The sequence below is a fragment of the Chiloscyllium punctatum genome, chromosome 12 (assembly GCF_047496795.1).
Source record: "Chiloscyllium punctatum isolate Juve2018m chromosome 12, sChiPun1.3, whole genome shotgun sequence".
Classification (NCBI taxonomy): Eukaryota; Metazoa; Chordata; class Chondrichthyes; order Orectolobiformes; family Hemiscylliidae; genus Chiloscyllium; species Chiloscyllium punctatum.
Window position 1 is genome coordinate 3260565 of NC_092750.1, and position 11290 is coordinate 3271854.

Below are 11290 nucleotides of genomic sequence, written 5' to 3' on the forward strand. Positions count from 1 at the left end.
AATCAAACAATCCCAGGTCAAGGACAGCACAGAGTTAGATACAAAGTAAAGTTTTATAAACTGTATGGTTGGTTTTACTGTTTAGTATTTTCTCTCACTCACCGGTGTGAAGTCTGGGGAGTGTGAGTCAGATTGAGATCTCCATTTGTGTATGTTTTGAGCTGTAGACTTCCTCTTATTGGGAAGTGGACAGGGATTACTGAGCTCAGCTTTTGTCAAACTCTTGAGGAACTTGGGAACAGCTTGCTGCCACTGATAGGCAGGTTGGCCCGCTGAGGCCCTAACATCTCCTGATTGTCCCCAGCCTTAATTTAAAGCACCCACTTGTTACAAACCTTTCCATGTTTTGAAAATGAAGCATGCCCCTGACTGCGAGACCAAACTGGCCGAATTTGCTCAATATGTCCGAGGGTGATGCAAATGTAAAGGCAGTGAAATTCTGGGAGTAACCTGCATACGAATGGCTTGTATTACATGATTGAAAGATGTGCCTCTCTGTCTGACGGAAGTGACATACAATTAAACAATATCAACAAGCTCAACTACCTTTGTTTAACCCGACGCTTTTGCAGTGTTTTTCATCTGGAGTCACTGACAGGATCCAGACCAAGAGTACAATCCAGTCCAGGAATTTCCAGTCGCAAGTGAGGGTGAGCGGTGGTTTTCTATTGGGATGGCCAGAACTGGACTGAACCATGATGCGAGTTACAGATATATCCAGCGCCCTCACACTCCAAAACACCGGATGCCAGCGGTTGATAGGGTTGATTGGAACCAGGATACCCACTGGGGGCGGAACCTACCTCATGTACCCACCCGACCACCACTGCTGGACAACCTTTTCCCGAGGGAATCCTGAAAATGGGGTCAGGCAGGCCCCAGCATTTCACCTTTGAGACTGGCAACAAGACATCAAAACCTCCAGGGACAAATGACGGCCTTTGCTTTAACTGTTGATGTGTGTCCTGGACCCTGGAAAATCATCAATGTTCAGCTGTCGCTCACTTGTTACCCACCTCCCGTTCAGGAACACCTCACCTTTTGTTCTCTTCTTGCCATTTCGGCCTCTTCTTCCTGACAAGCTGCCAACAGAGTCTCCACATGTTCTTCACAGACAATATATCCGTCAATGCTGGGGTTGGAGGGTGGTGAGGGGTCAGGGTAAGAAAAGGAGGTTATTTGGATTAGTTTCAGACATTTGTATAGAATAACAGAACATGTACAGCACAGCAACAGCCCACTCAGCCAATCTGCTCCAGGCTGGTGTATCTGCTCCCCTTTCACCTTTGTCTGTCTCAGCAAATCCATTGATTCTTCTCTCCTCCCTGTATATTTCCAGTTTCCTCTTAAACTAGCTGTGAGAACAGCCAAAGACAAACAGCTCTGAGCACTTTTTGTGACAATGAAAAGTATAATTATAGCACTTCTTAAAACCTATGGCAAACACAAATATTTCTTGGTCAATTCAGTAAGGGGATAATCGCTTTAATATTTCCTTTGTTCATCTCTGTCTCTCAGAGACTGTGAATCAATGCATTTGTATCAAATTATCCAAGTGACCTCAGCATTGCTGGGGCCAGAATTGGATGGATTCTCAGATCTTGAAGGGCTGTGGGTTCAGGGAGGTCACAGAACGGTAGACTACAAACTAAAGCCACAGAGCTGTATAGCACAGAAACAGACCCTATGAACCAACTCATCCATGCCAATCAGATATCCCAACCTAATCTAGTCCCATTTACCAACACTTGGCCCATATCCCTCCAAACCCTTCCTATTCATATACCCATCCAAATGCCTTTTAAATGTTGCAATTGTACCAGCCTCCACCACTTCCTCTGGCAGCTCATTCCGTACACGTACCACCCTCTGTGTGAAAACATTGCCCCTTAGGTCCCTTTTAAATCGCTTCTCAGCCTTTTGGCTCAGAATATGTGTCATTTATGTTCTTATCAGTTTAATCGCTGATATCTCCCAAACGTGGGAGTGTTTGTATTAAATGGATTTTTGGAGCAGGGAGATGGGTTAAAAAAAAAAGTGGGTGGCACAGTGGTTAGCACTGCTGCTTCACAGCGCCAGAGAACCGGGTTCAATTCCTGCCTCAGGCGACTGTCTGTGTGGAGTTTGCACGTTCTCCCAGTGTCTGTGTGGGTTTCCTCCGGGTGCTCCGGTTTCCTCCCACAGTCCCAAAACAAAAAGTGCAGTTTAGGTGAATTGGCCATGCTAAATTGTCTGTCGTGTTAGGTGAAGGGGTAAATGTAGGGGAATGGGTCTGGGTGGGTTGAGCTTCGGCGGGTCGGTGTGGACTTGTTGGGCCGAAGGGCTGTTTCCACACTAAGTAATCTAATCTAGTCTAATTTTTTCCCCTCTCACCTTAAACCTGTGCCCTCTAAACCTGTGACTCTCCTACCCAGGAAAAAGACCTTGTCTATTTACCCTATTCATGCCCCTCATGATTTTACAAACCTCTAAAGGTCATCTCTCAGCCCATTTACAGTAAATAAACGGATCTTCTCAAAGATCCATCCCACCCTGGCAACGTTTTTCTACAACCTCTACTATTGGGGAGAAGGTACAGAAGCCTGAACACACGCACCAGCTGGTTTTGAAACAGTTCCTACCCTACTGTTGTTAGAATACTGAATGGACTCTCAAACTCTTAACATTCGCCTGTCCCTGTGTTTTTGTTTTTGCCGCTGTTTACCTGTTATTTACTATCTGTGCTGTTTAAGTCTGTGATCTGCCTGGATTGCTCACAAGACAAAACTTTTCACTGTGCCTCGGTACATAGGACAATCAATTCAATTCAATTCAAGTTTGCTGATGTAGCAGTGTTGAGAAAGGGCAAGCTGCTACCTACATGGGATGTGAATGACCCGAATGGAAATCAAATCCAACCACGGCCCCTGCACAGTCGATGTTCAGTTTCCGGGCCACTCGGTTGATGTTGGGGACCCTCAGGTGCTTGCAGCCTCTGGGAAGCATACAGGGCTTGAAGAGATAGACATTTCCAAATTCATTGCGAGGGATCTTAAAAATAACAAGAGCGATGAGAAAATCAGTATCGCCATTTAACCAAATATGATTTTTTAAACAATGTTCTTCATCTCTCTTCACATGATCCTCAGCTCCTGAGTGACATGTCTTCCTAGGAATGTACAGATGGTCACTGAGGCTGCCTGCACCTCTCACTGGAGTGGCCATTATCTAGCTGTGAATCGAGACAAGCTATTTGGCCATGGAAGCCATTGCTGCTGAGTCTAATCACGTTGGCAACCTGGTAGGCCATTTAGCCCCTTGAGCTTGTTCCAATAAAAGGTGGATGTGCTCGTTTTGGACTGGGGTGAACAAGGTCAGAAGTCAGACGACACAGGGTTATAATCTGACAAAGAAGCAGAACTCCTAAAACTTGTGATTTCAAATAAACCCAGTTTGGTCTGACTTCTGACAATTAAAATCAGGCTGATCTGGTTGTGGCCTCGACTTCACTGTGTACCCCCATCCACTTTATCAGCCTGGCTAGGTAAGCAGTCTACCTCTGCCTTTAATGATGTTCACCAACTGCACCCCCACTGATCTCGAGGAAAGAGAAGTCCACTATTGAGGGGAGGCAATGGCCCAGTGGTATTATCACTTCACTATTAATCCAGAGACCCAGGTGCCATTCTAGGGACAGTCTGAACAGTCCCAGCCTCCCTTCAGGTGCTGGGTCTCCTGTAGCTCCAGTTGCTGGGGGTTACACACTGAAGGGAAGGTTCATTATAATATTTGAAAGACCAGCCTGCCTCCTGTCCCATCTTTGTGGATTTTGAAAATTCTGACATCTTACCCAAACCCCTAAACTATAAATTTCTGAGGTTTGAAATTACCTTCAACCTCCCTTGTTTAAACACCTGTCCTCTACACTCGGCTGTCAGTCAGGGCTGGCTCTCCCCCCACCCACCTCCTCGCACCTCGGACAGGGAGCACCCTGGGTTCAGGTCTCAGTTCACTGAACCCCAGCACAGAATTCCGTCCGGCATTCCCTGCATTGTCCACAGAGAGATTCCATCTCTTGCAGGAGACATTAAGCTGAAGCCTTGTCTGCCCTCTCGGATAGACTTGGAAGGTTTCACTGCTACTATTTGAAGAAGAGATGGAAGGAAGGGACTGATGGTCAGAGGTTTCCTTTCAAAGGTCATGGGGCCAAGGCAAGTGGACAGAGTAGAGATTCAGATCAAAGGGTGATCTCACTGCATAGTGGAATGGAGTAGGTTTGAGAGGCTGAATGGCCTTGCTCTGTTCCTATGTAAGAAATACAACCAAATCGTGAACAATATGCCATCCCCATCTCCCCTACAAGATGCAGCTGAACAGAACCCACACCTTCCCATTGGCAGCAATCGGTGGAGAAAAGGGCTCTGTTTGCCAGAAGCCAAAGAGTCCAAGATCATCCTTGTCTTGATCTTCCCAACTGGCCAATCGGGCTCGACGTGCTCGATTTGATTGGCTTTTCACCATCTGGTAAGAAAACGCGAGAAAAATATCTCAACCATCAGCAGCTGGTGGGTCCGATAACAAGGTGATTTACTTTAAACAGTAAACATCCCCAGAGAGTAACTTGGTCTGGTCTGGCACATCCCCTCCCTCCCCCACCGACGCTCAGTAACAGCAGTGTGTACCATCTACAAGGTGCACTGCAGAGACTCACCAAAGATCCTCAGACCTTGCAAACCCACAAACACTTCCATCTAGAAAGACAAGGGCAGCAGATACATGGGAACACCACTTCCTGAAAGTTCCCCTCACCATCCTGACTTGGAAACATATTGCCATTCTTTTAGTATCCTAATAAAAAAAATTTAACAAATGCAAAAAAAAGTAACCATATAAGGCAATGTTAGGACAGATGATTGTAACCTTCAACAAAGAGATAGGTCTCAAGGTGCATCTTTTTAAAATCACAGGACCCTGGCATCACTGGCTGGGCCTAGTATTTATTACCTGTCCCTAGTTGCCCCCTTGAGAAGGTGGAGGTGAGCTGCCTTCTTGACCCGTTGCAGTCCATGTGCTGTAGGTAGACCCACAATGCCCTGAGGGAGGGAATTTCAGGATTCTGACCCAGTGACACTGAAGGAACGGTGATATATTTCCAAGTCAGGATGGGGAGGGGCTTTGAGAGGAACAATTAAAATTACTGATGTTCAAGAAACCAAAACAGGAGAACACAGCGATCTCAGGGAGCTGCAGGAACTTCTTGATCCTGGGAAGGGAAAGGTCATGAAGATGATTTACCAAAGGGCACTGCTTAGGTGCCTGGGGGCAATGGGTAGAGGAGGTGATGAGTTGAGATCTAAAGTACCTTACAGGGGATCTCTCCATCTCTCACCACCCGGGCTTCCTTCAGCCAGAGGTCCTTGGAATGAAGTGTGTGCACGCAGTCTCTGAAACAGTAAGCAGCAAACTGAATGAGTTACTAGGACAATGTGCGCTTGTGTGTATGTACATTGGGGAGAGGGGGAGGGGGGGGGGGAAAGAGGGAGGGGGGTGGAGGAAGGGGGAGGGGGGGTGGAGGGGGGGAGGAAGAGGGAGGAATAGGGACGGGGGAACGGGGGAGTGGGGGGACAGGGGAACGGGGGAGTGGGGGGGACGGGGGAGGGGGGGGGGGAAGGGGGAGAGGGGAGGGGAGGGGGAGAGGGGAGGGGGGGGGATGAGGGGGGGGGAAGAGGGGGGGAGGGAGGGGAAGAGGGGGGGGGGGGAGAGGAAGAGGAAGAGAAAGAGAGAGGGGGAGGGAGAGGAAGAAGAGCGGGAGGGAGGGGGGAAAGAGAGCGAGAGCGAGAATAGAGCGTGAGGATGGACAGAGCGCGAGTGAGAGCTAGAGATAGATAGAGGGGCAGAGCGGGGTACAGAGAAACAAAGAGAATTACAGAAACCGAGAGAGAGGTGAGGTGTGGGAGATAGAAGCACAGATACAGGCAGAGACAAAAAGGGGACAGAATTCAAACCAGACAGAAAGGAAGACCAAAATCATAGGAAACAAAAAAAAAAAGAGATGGAGAGACAGTGAGAGAGAGAGAAAATTCAAGAAAAAGCTTTAAAGATAAAAGGGAGAACACAGACAGACAGTCAGGGAGAGGAAGGGAGACGGAACTAGAGACAGTGTTCAGTAAAGACAGGAAAGGACTTGGCTGTGAGGCCCACACAGCTGAATAGCTTACCAACGTAAACATTCAATATAAACTGTCAGGAGAGACAATGAGAACAAATGCTGATTATGATTTTTCAATAAGATTGTTAGCTGACCTGGGGTTCAAGCACCTTTACCTTGAGTACACAGCCTCTGTCCTGCAGTAGCCGAGGATAGCTGCTGTCGGAGGATACAGGGTCTCGTATTTCAGCAGATGTCTTTTCAGGACATAGAGAGGGTGGTTTTTATATTCGGCTACAGACGTGGGCAATGGTTGACTGAGCATCTTAACTTGCATCTGTGAAATACATCAAAGAAAAGACTACAATATATCAAAGCATAAAACCAGTTATCTAGCCCATCTAATCCATCTGCACATGACCCCCTTCTATCTTATATCATACAAGACTATCGCCATATCCTTCTGTTCCTCTTCTCCTCATGTGTTTGTCCAGCTTCCCTTTGTTGTATACACCAATACACGTCTCGAGCTATATATACATATCAATGAATGTATTGACATTAAATGTTAACCACACCCTATGGAAGTGTATGCCACATTCTCATTACTCTCTAGGCAAAGAGGTTTCTCCTTAATTCCCATTTTACTTTCTTTTTGACTGTCTTCTAAACTTAGCCCCCCAAAGTTTCAGAAATTTGAAGAAGGAGAATGTCTAAATGGAATCCTCAGTCTGTGATCAGAATGTCATATACAACTGGTGCTGAAAGGTCGGGACCTGAGGCATCAACTTGGTTTCTCTCCACGGCTGCTGTCCCTGCCAAGGAAGCTTTGCAGCATTTTCTGCGTTTATCCCTGGTCTGTGACAATCAGTAAACTGTTTCTAGTGAAGGAACACCTATGGGGTGGATAAATTCTAAACAAAAATCCAGGGAAAGGACATGTCAGTGACTGAACAACCAGATTCTGGGAGGTGCAAGCATTGATTCATTCACTTGAAAATTCAAGAGGCTGTTTTCAGAAAGTAGACTAGGATCTGAAGAACTTGATAACTGGATTAGTGGTGCTGGAAGAGCACAGCAGTTCAGGCAGCATCCAACGAGCAGCTCGTTGGATGCTGCCTGAACTGCTGTGCTCTTCCAGCACCACTAATCCAGTATTTGGTTTTTCAGCATCTGCAGTCATTGTTTTAACTTGTTGATTTTAACACTCTGAAGAACTTGAGACATTTGTGGAGAGTAAAGTGTGTTTGGGAGGAACAGGAAAATCTGTCCCCCACTGGGGGTTTCTGTCACCACATCACTCCTATAGACCCATTTCGTTTTATTCGTTCTAGCACATGGGCATCACAGGCTGGACCAGCATTTATTGCCCGTCCCTAGTTGCCCCTTGAGAAGGTGGGGGTGAGCTGCCTTCTTGACCTGCTGCAGTCCATGTGCTGTAGATAGACCCACAATGCCCTCAGGGAGGGAATCCCAGGATTCTGACCCAGTGACACTGAAGGAACAGCGATATATTTCCAAGTCAAGATGGGGAGTGGTTTGGAGGGGAGTTTGCAGAGAGTGGTGTTCCCATGTATCTGCTGCCCTGGTCCTTCTAGATGGAAGTGGTTGTGGGTTTGGAAGGTGCTGTCTGAGGATCTTTGGTGAATTTCTGCAGTGCATCTTGTAGATAGTAGCAACAGTGTGTACTGAGTGTCGGTGTTAGAGAGTGGAGATTTGTGGATGTGGTACAAATCAAGCGGCTGTTTTGTCCTGGATGGTGTCGAGCGTTGTTGGAGCTGCCCCCATCCAGGCAAGTGGGGAGGATTCCATCACAAACAGAAAGATTGATTGCCATGATAGATCAATAACTTCATTTTCACTGGGACTAGGGACTTCCTAGATGTGGAGGGGTCTGCCTGAACTGCTGTGATCTTCCAGCACCACTAATCCAAAATGTGATGCTGTATTATTGAGCAGTTCCTAAGGATTGGGAGTAGGTACGATTGAGAGATGATTTCCTCAGATACATACAAACATATGAAACAGGAGCTGATATTATTCATTCGGCTCCTTGAGCTCATTTTTCCAGCCACAGCTGATCTGTTTGTGTTTCAAACTCCACTTTCCCATCTATCCTCAATAACCTTTGACCCCCTACCTGCCAAGAATCTATTCACCTTGACCTTAAAAATATTCAATGACCCCATCACCACTGCTTTTGTAAAGCAGAGTTTCGAAGTCGCACATAACCCTGAGAGAGAAATAAGACTCCCCTCATCTCATCCTGAAATGGTGAGCCCTCATTTTAAAGCAGAGCCCTCTAGTCCTGGCTTGACCCACAAAAGGATCCATCCATTCCACCATCCAAATTGTGAAGATCATTCAAGATCATAACCATAAAATCCCTTCCATGCAGAGAGAGAGCATTTGGCCCAGCGAGTATGCACCAACCCTTGAGAGAGCATACCATCCAGTTTCAACTCATAACCCCACAATGACCAAGCTAATTTACCTAGCCTGCACATCCCTGGACACTATGGGCAACTTAGCATGGCCAATCCAGCCAAACCTGCATATCTTCAGACTGTGGGTGGAAACCACAGCATTCAGAGGAAACCCACACAGACACAGGGAGAATGTGCAAACTCCACACAGACACTCACCTGAGGGTGGAATTGAACTGGGTCCCTGGCACTGAGGCAGCGGTGCTAACCACTGAGCTACTGTGTTGCCCTTACATATTTCAATCAAGTTACCCTTTATTCTGCTAAACTCCAATGGAAAAAAACCCAGTCAGTCCAACTGTTCCACATAAAATAACCCACTCACTCCAGCTACCGACGTTGTAAACCCAATCTAGTGAGGTCAAGAAAGCATTTAGTTGATATCCTCATAGATGAATACAAGACAGGAGGGTATTCAGTTCATTAAGTCTGAGACTGCAGTTCTTCTTCAGAAACTCTGGCAGCTGGGTTTGACACACGTTCAGTACATCCCCTGCTCAGGGTTTAGCCATTTGACTTACAGCAGCTGTTCTACACCCATTTTAGAAGTGGAAACTACCTGAAAAGCCACAGTGCTGTATCTATGCACATCTCAACAGGCTCGGAGGAACCCAACAACTCGACCACAAAGATGCTGCAGCTGCTAATGTAACTGCAGTACAAAGCACAGCCACAGGCACAATCCCTCTGGTACAGGTGAGTTGATCTCCACCAGTGCAGGAATGGAGTATAAAAGGAGGGAGATTTTGCTAAAACTACAAGGCACTAGTCAGACCACAGCTGGAATACTGTGAACACTTCTGGGCCCCTTACCAGAGGATATATAAACTGGTTTCACAGGCAGTCCAGGGAAGGTTCACTAGGCTGATTAAAAGGTATGAAGGGCTTTTGCCTGAACTGTCGATTCTCCTGCTCCTCGATGCTGCCTGACCTGCTGTGCTTTCCCAGCAACACAGTTGCGCCGCTGATCTCCAGCATCTGCAGTTCTCACTTTCTCCTGATTAAAGTAATGGAGGAACTGACTTAGGAGAGAGAGAGAATCGATTGGGTCTGTACTCATTGGAATTTAGAAGAATGAGGGGTGACTTTATTGACACATGTAAGATTGTTAGGGGATTAGACAGGGGAGATGTGGAGAGGTTGTTTCCCTGTGTGGGAGAGTCTAGGATCAGAGTGCATCATCTCAGAGTAAGGGGTTGTGCATTTAAGACAGAGATGGGGAATTTCTTCCCTCAGAGGGGAGGGAATCTTTACTGCAGAGGGCTGTCAGGGCTGAGTCACTCAGTATATTCAAGACTGAGACAGGCAGACTTTTAATCAGGAAGGGAATTGAGGATTATGGGGGAAAGCAGATTTGAGGATGATCAGATCAGCCATGATCTCACTGAATGGGGGAACAGACGGGATGGGCTGAGTGGCTGCTTCTGCCCCTATGTCTTATGGACTTGTAGTATCACCAATGAGTCACATGTGAAGCGATCCATGTTGTAGGAAAAGAAAAGCATCACAGGGCAAAGCAAAATTACATAGAAGTTATTTCCTGCAACTGAGAAACGACATTGTCAGACCGCTGCTTCCTCTGAACGTGAAACGATTCTGCAAGGGTGCCTTCTCAATATGCTGGGCGCAGTCAGATTCTACACGGAGGATCCTGCAGTTTCTTGATTTGGGTGGGGGGGGGGGGGTAGTGGGGATAGCAGGGAGAATGCTTCCGCTGGTGGGAGAACTTGGAATGAGGTGTCACTGTTCAAAGTCTCCCAATAAAAACAGATGAGGGGACTTTTTTTCCCCTCACAGAGGGCGGAGAGTCAGTGAAATGCTTTTTCTCAAATGTTGGTGGAACAAGAGTCTTTGAGTATTTTTAAGACAGAGGTAGATAGATCCTTGATAAACAAGGAGGTTAAAAGTTATTGTGGTTGGGCAGGAATATGAGTAACCAGATCACCCATGATGTTCCTGAATGGTCAAGCAAGCTCGAAGGCTGAGTGGCCTACTCATGGTCCTAATTCATATGAATTTAAAGAATGGGAGAGTGTAGACATAAGATTGGAGAAAGTAATTAAGAAAGTGTCTTGATACAGGTACATGATATTAAAAAGGCACTGGTTAATCCTCCGGTGTTGGAAAAACCACAAAATGTTTATTTTACTTTATTCTGAATCGTGAACCAAATTGGGAAAAGGCCTGCCTTAAACCAAGAAAAGGTGAAATGATTTGTTTTAAAACAAGCTCAATATGAGTTTTGTTTACACAGGTGCTTTGTTCAAGCAGTGGAGGAAAATGCCATGGCACCATCGACAGAGTCTGAGAGTCATAGAAGTCTGCAGCACGGAAGCAGGCCCTTTGGCCCAACAATTTAAAACTTGTCCCATTTGCCCACATTTGGTCCATATCCCTCTATATCTATCCCAACCATGTACGTGTCCAAATGTTTCTTAAATGACAACATTGTATTCACTTCCACCACTACATGTGGCTACCCATTCCTGACACTCGTTACCTTTGGTGTGAAAAGGTTACTCTGTGTTTGCAGAATAAGCATCATCCAGAGAGAGACAGACTGCTGATTGGTTTGTGCAGTCAGAATCTGTTGTGGAGGCCAGAAGTCATCAACATGACAATAACTCTCTGACTGGCTCCTTGGCAGATTTTAGATTAGATTACTTAGTGTGGAAAC

At 46.4% G+C, this 11290-nt stretch overlaps 1 protein-coding gene and 1 pseudogene across 1 annotated transcript in view; one reads left to right on the forward strand and one right to left on the reverse strand.

Moving 5' to 3' along the window:
• Nucleotides 1–11290, reverse strand: part of xpc (xeroderma pigmentosum, complementation group C) — a 43763-nt gene that overhangs the window by 3757 nt on the left and 28716 nt on the right. The window contains exons 10-14 of the mRNA XM_072581770.1: nucleotides 6304–6464; nucleotides 5342–5423; nucleotides 4366–4500; nucleotides 2861–3030; nucleotides 1039–1132 (exon numbers count right to left, since the gene is read on the reverse strand). Coding sequence (XP_072437871.1) covers nucleotides 1039–1132; nucleotides 2861–3030; nucleotides 4366–4500; nucleotides 5342–5423; nucleotides 6304–6464 — 642 coding nt within the window. The remainder of the gene's footprint in view (nucleotides 1–1038; nucleotides 1133–2860; nucleotides 3031–4365; nucleotides 4501–5341; nucleotides 5424–6303; nucleotides 6465–11290) is intronic.
• LOC140483997 (U2 spliceosomal RNA) lies at nucleotides 1905–2115 on the forward strand (annotated as a pseudogene).